This window comes from Gracilinanus agilis, chromosome 2 (assembly GCF_016433145.1).
Source record: "Gracilinanus agilis isolate LMUSP501 chromosome 2, AgileGrace, whole genome shotgun sequence".
NCBI classification, from domain to species: Eukaryota; Metazoa; Chordata; class Mammalia; order Didelphimorphia; family Didelphidae; genus Gracilinanus; species Gracilinanus agilis.
In genome coordinates this window covers 177,076,527-177,095,851 of record NC_058131.1, presented here as the reverse complement: position 1 = coordinate 177,095,851, position 19,325 = coordinate 177,076,527, and the positions used below count along the sequence as shown (strand labels likewise).

General features: G+C 44.6%; 1 protein-coding gene across 2 annotated transcripts; it reads right to left on the bottom strand.

Annotated features, from left to right (window-relative positions):
* Nucleotides 1–323: 323 nt before the first annotated feature.
* On the bottom strand, nt 324–16,271 carry RNF122 (ring finger protein 122). 2 transcript variants are annotated; one of them, XM_044660874.1, is made up of 6 exons: nt 15,811–16,271; nt 8,328–8,484; nt 4,595–4,640; nt 3,475–3,516; nt 2,321–2,403; nt 324–1,707 (listed from the first exon to the last, which is right to left on the bottom strand). In XM_044660874.1, exons 1-6 carry the CDS (start codon nt 15,818–15,820, stop codon nt 1,593–1,595), a joined length of 453 nt encoding a protein of 150 aa, XP_044516809.1. In that variant the 5' UTR covers nt 15,821–16,271; the 3' UTR covers nt 324–1,592. The 2 variants fall into 2 exon arrangements, with proteins under 2 accessions (XP_044516809.1, XP_044516810.1); XM_044660875.1 differs by having other exon boundaries at nt 2,321–2,400.
* Nucleotides 16,272–19,325: the final 3,054 nt, after the last annotated feature.

Below are 19,325 nucleotides of genomic sequence, written 5' to 3'. Positions count from 1 at the left end.
GATTTGGAGCCTGTCTTCCTATTTGGACTCAAGTCTGTGTATGTCCAGAACTTAAGATCCTGGGGCCATAGATAGTGGAATGAATTGATCAGAGCAATTAAGTGACTTGCTCAAAATTGCAGTAAGTGATTTAAGCAGAATTCAGACTCAGTTTTTCTGCCTTTCAAATCCAGTGTTTTTAATCTAAGACAAGGCAATATAGATATGTATATATGTCTTTCACAACTATGAATTCTTATTGGATTTTAGTGAATCTCATTCCAGTGTACATAGGTGATTCTCACTTGGATAGCAGAATTTCTTTTATAAAGGCAGCTCTAAAGTGAGGGGGAGCTTTTATCTTTCCTTAACTACCATCAGAGGAGCTAAAATTCTGGCTCCTTCCAATGGGCTCTGACCATATGTACAGTAACAGCGGAGTTAGACAATTTGCTTTATTTCTTTATTTTTTTACATACACCCTTCCAGTGTCCCATATACAAAGCCTGAGACCGTGAGGAGACTAAAGTATAAAAATACTATTTACAAAGGAGGGGAGGGCATCTGGTCCCACCATGGTTCCCAGACTCCTCCATCCTTGGCACCCCCCACCACACCCCAACCCCGTTCCCTTTCAGGAAACTTTGACTTTCATCCGTTCCCTGGGAATCACTCTGGTTGTAAGGAATGCATCTTCTGTTGGGAGATGCCCCAAACCCTTCAGGACCCAGGAGGGTGGGAGGGGGTATGTATGCTAGGAGTAACTAAGGGAAATGGGAAAAGGGCAAATTAAGAAATTGGTGGCACCACAGATCCCAGCTCTGGGCAGGATGCTTGCTCCCACGCTTTGTCAGTTCAGCCAGCCAGCTGCTGTTTCTGAAGGTCCAATGTAAACAATAGCTTTTTTAAAAAAAGAAGGGAGGTGGCCTATTGGTCCTCCACTGTCTCTGCCACAGGCAGAACTCCCTGTTATCCACTCCCCACTCCCCACCAGGGCCTCCCTTCTTCTGTTTCTTCTTCCACAGAGATACTTACTTGAAGAAAGGTGGGGGAAGAGGGGAGAAGAATTACTAATGGCAGGAGCTGCCTCTCATCCCTTCCTCCCATTCCTTGCTTCTGCTCTCCCTCTCTACACATATCAAGGGAAAGCTGGGAAGATCTAAATAAGAAATGCCTGCCTGAATGGGGTAAGTGATTTGCTCAGTCCTGGCCACCCTGAAGTGTAATGGGATTTGATTTCCCTGATGGCGCCTGGTCCTTTTTGCTCAGACCCAAACCCTTCATTGTGTCAGAAGATGCCTAATTCCTCTATAGTAAAGGACAAAGCAGAAGATCCGGCATCACAACCCAGCAGCTCTGAACTATGAGTGATACCAACAAGGGAGAGAAACAGAGAAGATGTCAAGAGTGCTCGAGGAAGGAGGGAGAAGGAGAAGGAGACTCTGGACTTTGCCTCCTCTTAAGGAAGGGCAAGGACCAGCCTGCCCATTCTCTTCCCAGGTGAAGGGTCATCCCCCAAGGGGCACCTGTCACGCTGGAGGCCATGCAGTTTAAGAGTGGACCAGGCAGGCACTTGGCATTTAGGTGTCTGAGTCCTGGAGAAAAGGTGGTTTTCAGACCAGTTCATCCAGGAGGGTGCCAATGCTCTGAGTGGCCTCAGGGGGGCCAGCGATGGGTTTATTGCACATGGGACAGACACAACGGACTTCCAGCCACTTCACCAAACACCTGCAGGGAGAGGACAAACAATTCTTTTTACTGCTTGGCTTGGGGACTTCTAAGCTCACCTCCACATTCTTCTTTTCTGCTATTACCCTCCTCCCTACCTGGCCCAGCCTCCCAGCATTGCTCTGCAAAAGACCCAGCAAAATAGCATTCATTATTGTTATTTATGAACATTTCTATTGTCTTTTAAGGTTTCCAAAGTACTTTCCCCACAAGGGATATTTTAGGTAGGTAGTTCCTGGATTATACTTATTACATAGAATGCAACCATTTATTTGATTTGCTGAGGGTGATATAGTAAGTAGCAGAGCTAGAATTTGAATCCACATCTTTTGACTCCAACTCATAACACGATGGATGTACCAGAGCACTAGCTCTGGTCCTCCTGGTCCCTCCCCACCGTTAGGGCTGCCTGGCATGGCAGTGTTCCCAGACTAGGCATGGGCCTGCTGGAGGCAGGGCCAAGAGCACTGTAGGAGAAACAGGTTGCTTCATTGTCTTCCATCCTCCATCTCGGTGGGGAGGAGAGAAGGGGGTGCTTGGGGAGCACCATGGCTCTCCTGGCTGAATAGGCACTCCCCCCGCCACACAGCAGAGGCCCCACGGGATGACTCACTTCCTGTGGAAAGCGTGTTGACAAGGGAGCACACCAAGCTCATCTTTCCCCTTGAAGTCTTCCAGGCAGACAGCACAAGTCTGCTATGGACAGAGAGGGAAGGAGAACGTGAGGTGTAAGATTCTACTCAGCCCAAACTTAGATAGTTTATTCATCACCCTCTGCCTCACCCCCCATCTTTGACCATCTTCATTCTGCCTTTGCTAGGAACTCCTGGACTTACCCTGGAGAGCCAGGGGACAGAGGCCAGCCAGATAGCCTGGGGAGGCATCAGACTCAGACTTGGGGAAAGGAGTTTAGCAATTATCTGGGAGCTTAGGATTGTAGGTTTCAGAGCTTGAAGAGACTCTGAGGACCATTTAACCTAACCCTCTAATTTTACAGGCGAGGAAACTGAGGCCCAGGGAGAAAATATTTGCTCACTGCTAGCACAAAACAGAACACAGCAGGAAGGGAGACTGGGGTAAAGGGAAGTCCTGTCTGTTCAGCCATCTGTCTCCTAACACCTCCCACTCCCTGAAGAACTCTGTGTGTCTATTGTTTATAGACACACACATCATTCATCTTTCTTCTCCCACCACCCACCCTCCAAGGGGAAAAAATGGTCAAAAGAGAATGTTTTGGCAAACTATGAACTTCTTCAGGGTGACTGAAAGTGGATAAAACAGATGCATTGATTTGGAAACAGTAAATTGGAGTCAATTGTATGTGTGTTAACTGTAAAACTTAGGTCTGGGAATAACTTGACTTACAGTTTTCTTGGTTTGACAAGCAGAAAAGAGACAGAAATGGGTTAGCCAGAGGTCCAGGCAGGGGAGGGAGGAGGTAGAAAGGGGAGATATCCAAGATACGGGATCAGATAGGGAGAAGGGTTAGTCTAAGGGAAAGGGTAGTGGAAGGAGCAAGAGTTGTCGTGATGGGGGTAGCTAGGTAGCTCAGTGGATACAGAGTCAGGCCAGGAGATGGGAGGTCTTGGGTTCAGTTCTGGCCTCAGATATTTTCTAGCTGGGTGACTCTGGGCAAGCCATTTAACTCCAGTGCCTAGCCCTTACTGCTCTTCTTCCTTGGAATCAATACTTAGTATTGGTTCTGAGACAGAAGATAAGGGTCCTAAAAAAATAAGCATTGTTCTTCCCCTTCCCTGATGCACTCACCCCATATAAATGTAACTTCTTGGCATCACCTTTCAGTACCACCTGAAAGGAAGAGAAGAAAAGAACCATTAGGTCTGGCTTTTAAAACTCATCATAACCTGTCTCCTTTTCCAGTCGCCTGACATTTTACTCTTCCCTGAGTGCTATCCAGTGATAATGGCCTCCGTGCCATTATTTGAGTATAACACTCCATCCTCCAAACCTGGCTTTCTCATTGGCTGCCTCTCTGGCATGGAATATCCTTCCATCCCATTTCTGCCTCTTTAGAATCAGCTCAGATCCCACCCACTGCAAATGGCCTTTCCCAATTCTGTTCCCCTCTGAGATTCTCTCCTTTTTACATTCTATGTCTTGTAGGCACATAGTTGTTTGGCTGCTGCCTTTCCATTAGAATGTGAGCTCTTTGAGGGACTGTATTTGCCTTTCATTGTATTCCAAGCACCTCACATAGTGCCTGAACCCATAGTAGGGGGCTTAATAAATGCTTGTTGATGAAGTCCCAGGGTTCCATGAAGACACTGGTGAGGTAGGTCGTCCTAGGAAAGCGGCTGAACTCTCAGACAGTACAATCCTATTGCCTTTTCCTCTCATCAATATAGTGTCTTTAGGTCCTTTTGTCCAAGGAAGGCTAAAATGGTTCAAAGGGAATTTCACCTCCAGTGTAGGTTGAAGAGAAAGCCTCTTTCTTGCTGGGTGACAGACTGTGGAGATTTTGAGTTTTAGATCCATACAATTATGGATCAAATTCTGGAAAGAGTATTCAGAGGCCATCTAGTCTATGCCTCATATTTTACAGATGAGGAAACTGAGGACTAGGGAGGTAAAATGACCTACCCACAGTCATACAAATAGTAAAGCATCAAAGATAGGGTTTGGATCCTAGTGCTTTGCCTCCAGAGCCTTTTTTAAAATCGTTTTTTAAAATCTGCTTAAACCCAATGAGTGGGAGAAACAAAGAGGGCAAAATTTCTCCCTTTAAGAATTTTGTTAAGAAAACAGGCCATTGGTATCAAGTCTTTCATCCACCCCTCCACCATCTTTTATGTTCACTTTGGGTATCAATCTGCCAATCCAAAGTGACAGGGGGCAAAGGCTTTGTTTGTAAAAAGTCCATTATTACCTCTTTATATCCGTACCGCTCACTCTGTGCCTGGTGCCTGAGTTTGCTGGGGGAAGAAAGAGATGGGGAGGGAGAGTTACTAGGTTATCTAGCAGGTATTATCTAGTGATTACTAGGGACACAGAGCCAGCTTTCAACTCCCACAACTACTCAGATGGTTGAAAAGGTCCAGGACAGAGATAAGGGGAAAACTGACAAGTTAGAAGAGAAAAAGGGAAGATGGCAGAAGGCATAACAAAACCCACTGTGCCAGCCAAAGCTGCGAAGGATGGAAAGTGAGATGAGACTGCTGGGATCCCCACCAACATCCACCAGTCCATCACAGAGGCTGTGGGGTGCCCTGGGTGCATGCAGCCTGTTAGAATCCCAGTTGCAGCCATTACTCATTTGTCTTTTGCTCCTTGGAAGTTTGGGCTCACGGCAACTGGGATGGCCCCTCTTGCCCTCGCCCTCTGCTGCCACTAGGGGAGAACAGGCTAAATCCTACCTCTCTGAATGGGGGCGGGTGAGTTATGGAGCTGCTTGCTGGCTGGAATGGAAGGAAACAGGCTCCACTCTGGGAAGGGTTCAGCTAGGGGACGGGGAGGGGGAAGGACAGGATGAACAAGGGCAACAGGGCACAAAACTGGGAATGTAGTGCCAACAGCTTTGGGCAGGTGGCCCTCTCAGCTGTCGGATGAGCAAGGCATCTAAAAATACCCTCTGGTTTCAATGGGGCCATTTAAAAATACAGTCAGCTCCTCTCCTCCCACAGAAACAATAAGGCCAGCCCCCCACCCCCCATAATCGTCCCTTTCCTGCCACTTCCTGCCTTGATGTCCCCCTCATCCTGCCTGGGGAACAGAGGCAGGCAGGCCCTCAGGGAAGCCAGAAGAATGAGCCAGGGAGAGAAAAGGAAGACGGGAACTGGGGAAATGCTCCTAGTTGTGTGCTGATGAGCTCATCGGTTTGGGGGTAGGCGGTCATGGTCCCATTTTGGCTGAGAAGGAAACTGAGAAGGCTGGGAAGGAAGTGGCTTCTATGCCTGGGTCTCTTTCTATATATAGACATAGAAACACAGAAAGTACCCCACACACTCTCTTTCACACACACACACACACACACACACACACACACACACACACACGCCACCATTCTCCCACACACATACACACACATAGAATACCACATTTGTATACATACACACAATCTCTCCATCTCTGCCTCTTTCTCTGTTTCTCTTCTCTTCTCTCCCTCCATCTTCTTATCTCTCCTCCTCTTCTGTCTGCCTCTCTATTCTTTTGTCTGTCTGTCTATCTCTCTCACACATAGACCCCAGAACCACTCCAAACCAGTGACAGCCAGACTGCCAGGCGCTCAGGGATAGCATTTGGGAAGGTTGCTGCTCCAGGGACAGGTGGTATTAACGCCACTGAGGACTGGGCAGGTTTTGGCATCCTGTGGCTATTCAGCTGTTCTTTTACCTTTAGCCAAAGCAGTAAATGGTGAAGACAAATGCCAGCGACACATGGCTCCTCCAGGCTGTCCTCTGTGCATTGTTAATGCCAGCCCTCAGTCACAGACCTGCCTATGGCCATGCTGGGTGCTCTTGGGCCCGTCAAGCCCATCTTCTACCCAAACTAGCTATTATACTGCCTCATGAGAGGGAAAAGAAAAGGGAAAGAAGATGATAGGATTTGGAGTATTAAAAAAAAGCCCCCCAGCATCAAAGATCCAAAGCCGGAAGGGACCTTGGAGATCATTGTTCAAATTCCTCATTTTACAGTTGAAGAAACCAAGGCCCAAGAAGATGAAGTGACTTGTATTTAAGAGTAATTACCATAGCAAATACGTATTGCCATAGACAAGATTTGAATTCAGGGTCCGAGTCTAAATCCAGCCCTCGCTCCCCTACAGCCATGTCACCACACTATTTTAGTAATCTTCTGGTCCAAACCCCTCATTTAGCAGACTGAGGCCCAGAGGGGAAGCACGGTTCTCAGGGCCTCACATTCAGCCACTGGCAGAGCTAGGCCTAAAACAAGTGTCTTGACTTTCCAGGATATGGCATTGGCCACCTCCTTCTCTATCGTAGCTCGGGGTGGGGGTAGGGGTGTGAGGCAGGAGCACCAACAGAGTTGGTTTTCACAGAGTCCACTGGGCCCCATGATAAATAAATCATCCGTGGCATTTCTCTAGCCTGTCTCTCTCTGGGGACTCTCCTTAGGAGGATAACACTCCTAGCTGGGAGGCAGCAGTGGGCAGGGGGTTCCTTTCTATTTTCTACGGAGATACAGAAAAAGGGCCACTTGTGATGAAGTAAAACGGATGTTGTTCTTTATTTTTCCTTCTTTATTCACCCTCCCAAATGACCAGGCTCAAATAAATAGCACAAGAGGAAAAAAGAAACCACTGGCTTAACCTGGATTGTTGTCCTGGTTCTGGTACTTTAACTGGTCCTGTGACCCAAGGCAAATCCATTTTCCTCTCTGGACAATTTTCTTCCTCTGTATTTTGAGAGGGGCTGGACTAAATTATTTCCAAGGTTCCTTCCAGCTCTATGATTTCATGATCTTAACTGAGGAAACCCTAAACTAGAGAATTCCAGGCTTGGGAACATGTATCTGAAGAGCTACAAGTTAAGGAAAAGGCAAAGAACATCAGGTCTGGGGCCAGTATTACAAGCCTCCCCGCTGGAGGGTTAGGATAGTGACTTAGGTACCTTTCTCAACAGCCTCTTCCATCTGAGCCCACTTAGCAATGGAAGTTCCTTAGGATTTAGAGCTAGAAGGGACCTTAGGCCAAACCTCTCAATATAGAGATGAAGAAAGTGGCCTGGGGACATTCAATGATTTTCCAAAATGTCAGAAAGCTAATGAGTATCAGAACTAGAATTCAAACTCAGATCCTCTGATACTAACTCCACTGGTCTTGCCACTACTTCCTAACTACCCTAAGTCCTGAATCCTTTCTTCAGCAGTTCTCTTCTCACTGCTTTTTTTGTCTTCCCTAGTGCCCAAGACTTCTCTGGAGCATCTAAGTAAAGACAAGCTCCTAGCAGGGTGGCAAACATGTTTTGTTCTGATTTCCATCCCCACCTGATTCCTGACTTCCAACCCTTTGAGAAACCAGATGGGGTCCCTCCCTACAATCCTTTGGTCCAATGAAAAGGGATTCCTGGGGCTTGGTGGGTCCTGACAACCTCATGTGCTCTCCTGGCTTCAGAGTAATAGGGAACAAGGGGTGTTTTCGGTTTTTCTTTCAAAAAGTAAGGGCTCAGAAGGAAGAATAAACAAGCTGCTCCCCAGACATCTTCCTGCTAAAATTAGCCCCTGGACCAATGGTGAAAGGGAAGGGATTTCCCAGGAGTCCAGGGGGAGGTACTGTTGGTGTGACTAATGCCCATCTGCCTCCTGTCACCCTCTGAGGGAATGGGGGGAGGGAGAAGAAAGGGAGAAGGGTATTTATTGAGGTGTAACTAACATTATCACAACAAGCCAGGGTCTGGTCCCCCTAGAATAATAAACCAAGAAATAGGAAGTAGACCAGCTGTGATGTGACCTCCTGCACTCCCTCGAATAACATGAGAGGACCGGGTAAATAGGGTAAGAGAGGAGCCATAGATGACAGAGTGGGCTAAACCTTAGCATCAGGGGAGTGAATGCTGATAACCCGAGTCCTTGAATATTCAACAGGGGCCTCCCCAACCCCTTTGATGAAACTGCCTTCTCCTAGTCTTCTCTCCTTCACTCACCTGATAAAGTAGCAACAGAAGATGAGGCTGAGCACAAAGACAAAGATGCCTGTACCAAAGATGACCATGTAGATGTTGAGGGGAAGGTCCTGGAAACTGATGGGGGGCATTGTGCACGACCTGTTGTTGTAGATCAGTCCCAGGCCACAGGCACATCCTGGAAAAAGGGAATGAAATCATATCATACTTGGACCTTAGAGAACACCTCTGCAACAACAAATAGCATCATAGATATCAGCGGTCCCTTTGCCAGGAGAAATTCTGGTCAGGATCAAAGGAGAGAAGAAATAAGAAAAATACTTGGCAAACCTATCTAAATATCAGCTGTTGTTATTATTATTATTGTTGTTGTTAAACTGTTCTCTTAGCTAACTAACTGGTCCAGCCAAAGGCTAATTAGAAAAGGATCTTGAAGCTATTTGACTCAGTGGATACAGGGCAGCTAGGCGATGGATAGGATGGATAGGATGCCTGGATCCAGAGTCAGGAGGACCTTAGTTCAAATCTGACCTCAGACACTAGTTATGTGCCCATAGGCAAGACACTTAGCTTTGTTTGCCTCAGTTTCCTCATCTGTAAAATGATTTGGAGAGGGAAATGGCAAACCACTCCAATACCTTTGCCAAGAAAATGGGGTCCCAGAGAGTTTGGCATGACAGAAAACAACTCAACAACAAACAGACTCAATAGATGGCTTGGACTGACTTCACTTTTTTAGGAGCCGGTGGTATAATAGAAGAATACTAGATATGAAATAAAAAAGATCTGAGTTGGAAGGGACCTATTCCACCCTAGTGGTGAACCACCTAGTCTAGGGTTCTTAAAGTGGGGTTTGTGGACAGGTCTGGGCATAGATTTCCAGATGTCCATGAGCTTAGATGGGAAAAAAAAAAATTTTGACGACTAAACTGCAATTTAGCATTTCTTTCAGTTGTAAAAATAGGCAATGAATATTACTCTGAGAAGAGGTCCAGAGGATTCACCAATTTGTCAAAGGGTTTACGACAACAAAAAGTGAAGAACCCTTGATCTAGTCCAATTTGTAACCAGAAAGAATATGTCCTACAAAATGCCCCAAAGTAGTTATTCAGCCTAGTCCAAAGACCTCCAAGGTAGGGCAACCCACATTTTTCCAAGGGAGCCCATTTCTACTTTTGGATAACCCCTACTATTAATTAGACAATAAGCATTTATGACAAGCCTACTATATGACAGATACCATGCTAAATTCTGGGGATACAAAGAAAAGCAAAAGATAGTCCCTGTTCTACAGGAACTCATAGTTTAATGGGAAAGAAAAGAAACAAAAATTTATTAAGAGTCTACTATGTGGGGCAGCTGGGTAGCTCAGTGGATTGAGAGCCAGGCCTAGAGATGGGAGGTCCTAGGTTCAAATCCGGCCTCAGCCACTTCCCAGCTGTGTGACCCTGGGCAAGTCACTTGACCCCCATTGCCCACCCTTACCACTCTTCCACCTATAAGTCAATACACAGAAGTTAAAGGTTTAAAAAAAAAAAAGTCAAAGAGTCTACTATGTGGGGGCAGCTAGGTAGCCTAGTGGATTAAGTGCCAGGCCTGGAGTTGGGAAGACTTGAGTTCAAACATAACCTCAAATACTTCCTAGCTTCCCAGTTGACTCTAAGCAAGTGTCTAATTTTTGCTGCCTTTTTGTCTTATGATTTATTTTAAAAAGAGAAATAGAGACAGAGACAGAACCAGCCTACCATGTGTTAGGTGCTTTACAAATGTTATCTCATTTGATCCTCACAATATCCCTGGATGGCAGTTGCTATTATTATTATACAAATGAGGAAACTGAAGTAGACAGAAGTTAAATGACTTTGCAAGGGTAAAACTACTATTAAGTGTGTGAGGTTGGATTTGAACTCAGATCTTTCTGACTCCAGGCCCAAAATTCAACTCACCGAGTCACCTAGCCTCTTCTAAGAGGAGAAGACACCCCGTAGAAAACTATGTATAAGCAAGAAATGTACTGGATACACTGGAAATAATCACAGAGGGAAGGCACTAGCATTGAGGAGGTTTCTTGTAGAAAGTGAGGCATTAGTTGGGACTTGAAGGAAGCCAGGGAGTTTTTTCTTGCATTGTTTATATTGGCCTTGGTCAGGATCCTTGGGTCCAAGGCTTGGCTCTTGAACTAATCATATGACCATGGGTAAATAAAAAACTATCTGTTACTGCGAACAAGTTAGATCATCTCTTTGAACTGCTCAGTTTGATCCATAATATGGAGATAATACATTATCCACCTAACAAGATTGTTATGAGGAAATCAATTTGTAATCTAAAAGTGCTCCAGTGACCCATCAGTCATTTCAGCACATTTATTTTTATCAGATCTTAAAGGACTTCCAGGGACCCTTAAAGAAAGCTTCCCTCCAGATCATCTCATGGCTTCCAGGCAGGATCATAGGGAGACATTGCCAGTCAGGTGAGGATAAAAAGGAAACCCAAGGCTGGTTAGGTAACCCGTTCCAGATCACAGGCTCATCCAGGATAAAATACCAGGCTACTGGGGAAATACGTATGATGAAAGTGAAGTCATGGTTATTTGGCTTAACTCATGACCATTTCCTGATTTTGATTGGTACTAACTTCTCTCCACACATCCCCAGTCACAATCTGGTAAGCTTTTCCTCACTCGTCCCAACACATCATACAGCCTGGTGGGAAACTGAGGAAGAGGTAAGAGTTGCTCTTAGAAGGGAGGGAAGGTGGAAAAACTGCAAATTCCCATCTGGGGAGGCAATTCTATTTAATTCAATAAGCATTTATTAAGTGTCTGAGCTGTAGAGGCATCCTCTGCTGTTTTGTTGATGTCTTTTGTACCCAGAGGACAAAATGACATCACTGGTGATGCCTTTTGACTTGAGCATAAATTGAATTTAAGTTAGGCAGAGTTGGCAAAGTCATTAGCTTTATTCTCTTTTCCAGAGTCACTGAAGTCCAATGGCAAGATAAAAGTCAGGATGTGGTGATGGTAGTAAATAACTGGCTTCTAACCAAGCTCTAAGCACTCCACAGTGTATTTCTACCAATTTCAGGGCCACTGGAACAAATTGTTCTCATCTACTCCTTCTCCTGGGTGAAGTCTTCCTACGCCTGGGGTAGACACTCCTCTACCTTGAAAATGAGTTTGAGGTCTGTCGGTTACCTTCAACCTGTTTTAGACTGCTGTTTCATCCATAAAATGGAGATAATATATTATCCAGGGGGCAGCTGGGTAGCTCAGTGGATTGAGAGTCAGGCCTAGAGATGGAAGGTCCTAGGTTCAAATCTGGCCTCAGACACTTCCCAGCTGTGTGACCCTGGGCAAGTCACTTGACCCCCATTGCCCACCCATACCACTCTTCCACCTATGAGCCAATACATAGAAGTTAAGGGTTTAAAAAAAATTAAAAAAATATGTTATCTACTTCACAAGATTGTTATGAGAAAATCCATTTGTAAATTTAAAAGTGCTCCAATCACCCACTGATTATTTTAGCACATTTATTCTTATCAGATTGGAATTAAAGGACTTCCAGGGTTCTTTAAAGAGAACTTCCCTCAGAAAGACTCATCTTCCCAAGTACAAATTGGGCACTTTGTATGCCCATTTGTATGGGACACAAATATGAGCTGTGTGATCTTTAGCAGGTCCTTTAACTCTGCCTCAATTTCCTTATCTGTAAAATGAGCTGGAGAAGGAGATGACAAACTACTTGGGCATCTTTGCCAAGAAAAGCCCAAAAGGGTTCACAAAGAACCAGATACAACTGAACAAAGATATACTAGATTGAGTACTGCAGCTGGAGTGAGGAAGATCTGAGTTCAAATTCCATTTCAGATACTTACCAGCTCCTCGACCCAGGGTAAGGCACTTAATCTTTCTGTGCCTCAGTTTCTTCATCTGTAAAATTAATGTGTGTGTTCACTATTTTCTAAGGTTCCTTCCAGTTATAAATCAAAGTTCCTGTATGCCAAACACTGTAGGGTTTTTTTTTTCAAGATAGTTGTGGGGTGCCAAAGTTCAGACTTATGATTTCAATGAACAAAACTTCTAGTGCAGGAACTCTCTTGGCCACAGATAGGCAACTGGTCTGCAACTTATATTCTTTAAGGATTAGCGGGGGCCCTGAAGTGACTGTCTCATGGTCATATATCAGACACAGGCCCCAAATGCAGTTTTTTTTTGATTCCAGGACTACCTCTATACCCAATATGTCATGCTACCTAGTCAGACAATGGGTTACAACAGAAGTAAAACAGTCCCTGCCTTTAAGGAGCTAATTTTTGACTATTATGGCACATATGGAAAAACAAGCATCTATATTGGACATACAAGGATTAGATGAAAAGTGCTCAGGTTTTTTGTTTGTTTGTTTGTTTATTTTCCACTAACTCTAGCACCTAGCAGAGTGCCTGGCATAACAAATGCTTCTTGGTGGAATGGTTGAGGGAATATTCCAGGAAAAGAATGACCTGCTAGAACTTACTTTATGAGGAGAAGTTGTTGATTCTATTTCATCTTTCTGCATCTGTTCTTGGCTGAGGTTGGGGGAAGCTTTTATCAGAAACCTTGGTACAATGGATTTTATCTTGCTGTATAACACTGTTCAGAGTTCTTGTAAAGATGAGGTTAACTTAAAACTTATAAACAAAAGGATGAGGTCTTTTTGATAATAATTACACCCTACTAACCAGTGTCTAAGATTGACCCAAATTCTACTCTCATCCAGTGGAAGCAGAGGAGATTGGCTAAACTGGTGTAAACAGAGACTCTATAGTTTTAGATGGAAGGGACTCCAGAGACCATATAATTCAGCTCTCCTTCCTCATTTTATAGGTGAAGAAATTGAGGCCCAAAGGAGGTTAAGTGGCTTGCCCAAGGACACACAGATAATAAAAGTCTTCATTTCCATTGTCATGGATTAAAACTTTGGCATTCTGGATGCATTTGCCATTGGAGAGATAGCAAAGGTAGGTTTGGGAGGAAGGGGGGATAGGCAGAAAGTGGAACTGACACATCATTTTGGGGAAAAAAGACCTCAGGGAACTTAAGCCCCTTTTTGCAGCCACTTCCTTCTCCTTTGCCTATTTTGTGAGCTATATTATCTGCAAAAACTTCCAAAGTTTAGGTGAAGATCTTGTTTTCTTCTCCACATACCTCTTTTGGACCATGGACAGTGGTTTGTTACTGCTTTCTCCTGGGAATAGACTTTACAGACTATTGGGCCAAAGTGCCTCAATCCATCCTAATAGTTCAGAAGTGAGTTTCCCTTAAGGCTGAGGTTTAGGGGAATGAGAAGAGGTAGTCAGCTATATCTCTTCCTTCAGGAGCCAGCTCAAGTATCTTTAGAAAGCCTTCTGGGATTCCACAATTTAAAGTTTCCCTTTTCTCTTCAAATTTTGTATTAGCATCAGTCTTTGAGCACATTCAAGCCAGTATTGTTCTTAGTGGCATATTCATCTGTAAATTCCTAGAGGGCAAGAGGGTCTAATATTTTCTTCTACCTGGATCCTTTGGTGGTAGGTTCTTAAGGGGAGGGCCCATGGTTTCTACCCCTAGCCCCTCCAATCTTTGTATCTCCTCTTTTGCATTCAGTAGGTGCTTAATATTTTCTGACTTGAATACAGCTTATAGTCCAGGAACACAGGGTTAGATGAACACTTTGTTCTTCAGGGTCCAAAGAACAGGAAGTAGAGGGCCCCAGATGTTTTATACAAGACGAGTTACCTCATTGTGACATACAGGGAGCTGGTTCCCCCGGTCATTTTAAGAACTGAAAAGTTCAAGAAGCCAGCCCTTGGGAGTTCGAACCCTCAGAGGGAAATCAGGCTAAGAGCTTAAGAAAGGAAGCCAAAAGAGCAGGATTATAATAGAGTTGATATCTTTCCCAGCAGGCTTTCTTCTACTGAATCTCCAACTACTCGGAGGGGCTTTCCTAGTGGGAGTGTAGAGATCCAGAATGCCCCATCTCCCTGAGGTGGAGCAAGAGGGGATGAGGTCATGAAAGCCAAAAAAGGAACCAAGGGAAACTGCGTAAAGGCTGATCTTCTTTAGTCTGCATTTCTGGGCAGGATTTAGTGTTGTTTCAACCTTCCATCACATTTTGCTTAATTTTATGAGATGTGGATTGAGGATTGGTGTGTGTGGGAGAAGAAGAATGGAGAAGACACACAGACACCATTCCCTCATCCCAGTCTTAAAACAAAACCTTCTTGAAATCATTAATCCAAGGTCTGGCAGGAGCCTAAGAAAATATTCTCTTTGCTAGCCACTCAGCCAGCTATACTTGGAAGAATGGAAATCTGTTGGTTTTTAACCACAGTCTTCCAAGTTATCTGGTAGGTGGGACAGTGAGTGGATAGGGCATTGGACTTGGATATAGGCCTAAGTTCAAATCCAGGTTCAGAATCATTAATTGTGTGACTCTGGGCAAGTTCCTAAACCTGTTAGCCTCAATTTCTTCATCTGTAAAATGAGAATAATAGTACCCACCTCAGAGTTATTGGAAAGATCAAATGAGATGACATTTAAAAGGCTTTATAAACCTCAAGGGACTATACAAAACTGTTACTGTTATAAACTGTTACTTTTATTCCAGCTAAGAAAGCTGCTGCTTCCCTATCAAAAAGACAACCCTAGTTCTCACAGTGCCTTCTAAGTTAAAACAAAACAAAACTTCAGCTGTAAGGAACTTGGTAACTCTCACAGAGGCTGAAATGAATGATCTCAGGGGGAGCAAAGAAGCCAGGAAAAAATTACTTTGGCCCTGGGTCCTAAGCTGGGGGCTCCATCCAGAAGACAACGCAGAGACTATCCTTGATCTGCTTGAGGCAAACTCTTGAAATGCCAAATTCTTACGAGAAGCTCAAACAATTGTAGGTGGGCATCTTCTCTAGATATCCCAGGCAGGAAACAGAGTGTCGAAGATACTTCAACAAAGAAAGGGGAGAGAGCCTTTCCTTCAGCAACATATGTATGGTGTACATATTTTAAATTGCCAGCAAAGTTTCTTGCCAAGAACTTGAGCTCCCTCTAGGAAGAATCCCAGCCCATGCTTGGATTTAACTCTCCCGACAACCACAACAAAGGACAGTTGGAGAGCACAAAGGCAGGGGGAAGGGGGCTGGGGAGGGAAGCTGGGAAACAAAGCCGGGGCACTCTTCGGGTCCCAGACCTTCCACTCAGGCTCACATTTTAGGCTGAAATGGGCTCAGACCCTCTCGTAGACCTCAAGGAAGCCGGGGTCTCTCCTGAGCCCAAGGGCCGGTGGACAGAGAGTGTTCGTCTTGCTATCCCTTCTCTTCCCCCAGAAAACTTGGCCCAGATTGGGGGAGGGGGAAAGAAAGAAGAGGGTCACCCAGGAGAATCGCGAATTTAATCTCGAATACCTCTAACCCCTTCGCGTTCTCTGCAAATGGGTGGCTTGCGGCGCTTTTCCCTTCACCCCGAAGTGCACCTCTGGCTACTCACCGTTAAGCATCAATGAAGCCCGAGCTGTAGCAGCTGGCTACAGCGGAGAGAAAGCAGGCAATGGGTCGGAGCGGGGAGTAGGGAGAGCCTCCTTTTTTTTTTTTTTTTTTTTTCCTCGAGTACTTTCCGGGCTGAGGAGGGGGTGCTTAGCGGCAGCTGCCTTCCATGAGAATCGGGACGTCCCTCCCTCCAGCCGGGAAGGGTTTTTGGAGTAACAAAGAAGAACGAGGAAGAAATATACAAACACAAAAAAGTCCCCAAGAGCTAAACCCAACAGTTGAAATGTAAGAGCTGGACTGCAGCCGAAGTGGGGGTGGCAGCGAGGCAGAAGAGGGGGAGGGGGCGTCCAGCTGGCGAGCGCTTCGTGCCGCCAGCCAGCAAGAGCAAGGAAAGAGGCCGGGCCCAGAATCTCAGTCCCTGGGATCCTGTCCCACTCTCAGGGGGCACTGATGCACTGGATCAGAAACTGAACCGGGTTTGCTTTCCCCTCCCACTCCTCTCCCCTCCCTCCCCGACCACTCCGGGAAATCTCCGCCCCCTTCCCTTCGTCATATTCCCTTCCAGCCAATGGGACCCTTCCTCCCCCCCTACCCCCAGCTTCTATTAGCAGGCGGATTCTAGTTTCTTAGGGGGAGTCACAGTTTGCTTGCCTCCACCCCCTCCCTCTTTTACCTTCTCTTGGCGTCTGGGAAACTCAAGTTTAAAGGGAAGCCAGCTGCCGAGAGAGGCTGGATGGAGGAGTCGGGAGGGGGGATGGTCTCAAGCTGGGACCTTGAAGAGCACAAACAATTAATGCCACATTGTTTTCCGCCTGGGGATCTGTTACTGTTTAGTATTTCTATAGCTCTCTGCTAAGCCTTTTGGGTGGGTTCGGAGACTAGATCGCTTCTAGACTTGCTTAATCTAGGAGCTGGGACGGTCCGACTGTCTTTCTCTACTGGACCAAACATTGATGGGACCCAGTATACACTACACTAGACATAGTTGGGGTTTTCATGTTTAGGGAGACATAAGTGGCAGAGAAAGGGGTTGGAGAAGAGGTAAAATTACTCTTGTATTTTTCTATTTAAAAAAAGGCAACTTTTCTCAATTTTCCCCCAACATATATCAGTCTCTTTACTCATTGAAACCATTCATTAGTTCAACAAACGTTTTAAAGCACCTACTGTGTCCAGAGCATTGTGCTAAGATTTGGAGAGGGAGATACAAAATTTAGAGGCAATGTGATATAAAGCAAAGCACACTAGCTTTGGAATAAAAATTCAATTCAGATTCCACAAGCATTTTTTAAGACACCTATTGTAATGGGGGCAGTTAGGTGGCTCAGTGGATAGAGAGTCAGGCCCAGAGACTGGAGGTCCTGGGTTCAAATGTGGCCTCAGATACTTCCTAATTGTGTGACCCAGGGCAAGTCACTTAACCCCCATTGCGGAGCCCTTACTGCTCTTCTGCCTTGGAACCAATACATAGAATTGATTCTAAGACTGAAGGTAAGGGTTAAAAAAACATCCAAAACACAAAAAAACCTATTGTGTCCAGGCGACTGGGCACTAGGAATAAATAAAAACAAAAAGGACACTGCCTGAAAAAAGCTTACATTCTTCTTGTGGGGGGAGGTATGACACATACACTTAGCTAATTAAATACATACATACATATGCTCACAATAAATGCAAACTCCTTTCAGGAAAGAAGGGAGCTAACAACTTCAGACATCAGTAAAGACTTTTTGTAAGAGCTTGAAGGGAATTAGGAATTCCAAAAAAGTGTAGTTGATAATGGAGCAGTTTTCAATGGGGGGGTGGGAGGACAGATTGTGCTAAGAAATCTGTAAAATGAAAGGATTGTAAAGTTCCATCCAGTTCTAAATCTGTGGTCTAGCAGGATCTAATATGGAGGAAGGATTATGATTCCTGGAACCATAATCAAATCAGCACTTCTATTGTTACTGTAAGGTGTGCCAATCTGCTTCCCTATGGCTATATTAATCATTCCTGTAACTTTTCAAACAAAAATGTCTTTTCTGGTTGGACTATTTTCTTATTTGTATTGTCTTCCTCATTTAGAATGTTATCTCATTAAGGACAGGGATTGTTTTTGACCATTTTATTTCTATCCCTCATAAATTGGGAAACAAATTATATATTAAATTCTTATTATTGAGCCTGGCAGGCTAAGCCAGACGCACACTTAAAAAAAAAAGGGAAAAAATAGTCCCTGTCCTTAAGGAGCAAACTTTCAAATGGAAGAGTCAACATCTAAATAAGTAGGCACACATTAGGTAATCTGAATGGGGAAGGCATTAGGAGCTGGAGGGACAGGGGAAAGCCTTCTACAGAGAAGTTGGGATCCAGGTTGAATTTTAAAGGAATCCAGAGAAACTGAGGGCTGTAAGGGAAGGGGGCCTTGGAGACAGGCAGTGTGAAGTCATGGAATGTGAGGGAGTGACAGATTCAAAGAACTGCCAGTTGGCCAACATGGCCTTACTTTGGAGTGTTGGGAGGGAAATAAGGTCTAAGAAACCTTGAAAGATAGGAAAGGACCAGATTATAAAGAGCTTTAAAGGCTAAATGGGTCTTTATATTTGATCCTGGAAATAAGAGAGAGCCATTGGAGAGAATCAAGTAAGGAAAAAAAAGGGTTGTATGATCTAACCTACATTTAAAAAAAAATCACTTTGGTAATTGAATAGACAGTGGATTGGAGAGGGAAGAGACTTGGATTAAGAAACCTGGGTTTAAATCAGGTCTCAGGCACTACTAGTTGTATTACCCTCCCTCATTCTTTTCTTCTCTTTCCGTTCAACACTTTATTATATGATTTATTCTCCTGTAGCAGCATCATTAACATCTAGGTCTAAGGTTCTTCACAGCTCTAACATCCAATGACTTTAAGCATTCATTGCGTGCCCACTGAATCTAAGGCATAATGATAGCATGAGGTCATTGGAAAGTAGAACTTGGAGCTTAGAGAAAATGTCATCCAAGCTTCTCATTTTCAGATAAGGAAACTAAGGCTCCCAGAAGGGAGTGACCTTCTCAAGGTTGTTGTTCTGTTGTTTCAGTCATGTCTGGCAGTGTGTGATTCCATTTAAAGTCTTCTTGGTAAAGATACTGGAGTGGTTTGCCATTTCCTTCTCTAGTTCATTTTACAGATAAGCAAACTGAGGCAAATGGAGTTAAGTGACTTGACCAGGGTCACATAGCTACTAAGTGTCTGAAGCCAAATTGGAGATCAGGAAAAGTAGTCTTCCTGACTCCAGGCCTGGCAGTCTATCAACTTTACTCTCTAGTTGTCCTTCTCAAGGTTACAAATATAGTTAAGTAGAATAACAAGAATTTTAGGTCCTCTTAGGACAAATCCAGTGCTCTTTATACTTGTTCCTACACTTAAGGATCTTAAAAAAGAGTACACAATAGTCGCTTGTTTTGGGAAGTTTTTTGGTTTTCTTTTTTAAACCCTTACCTTCTTAGAATCAATACTGTGTATTGGTCCCAAGGCAGAAGAACAGGTAA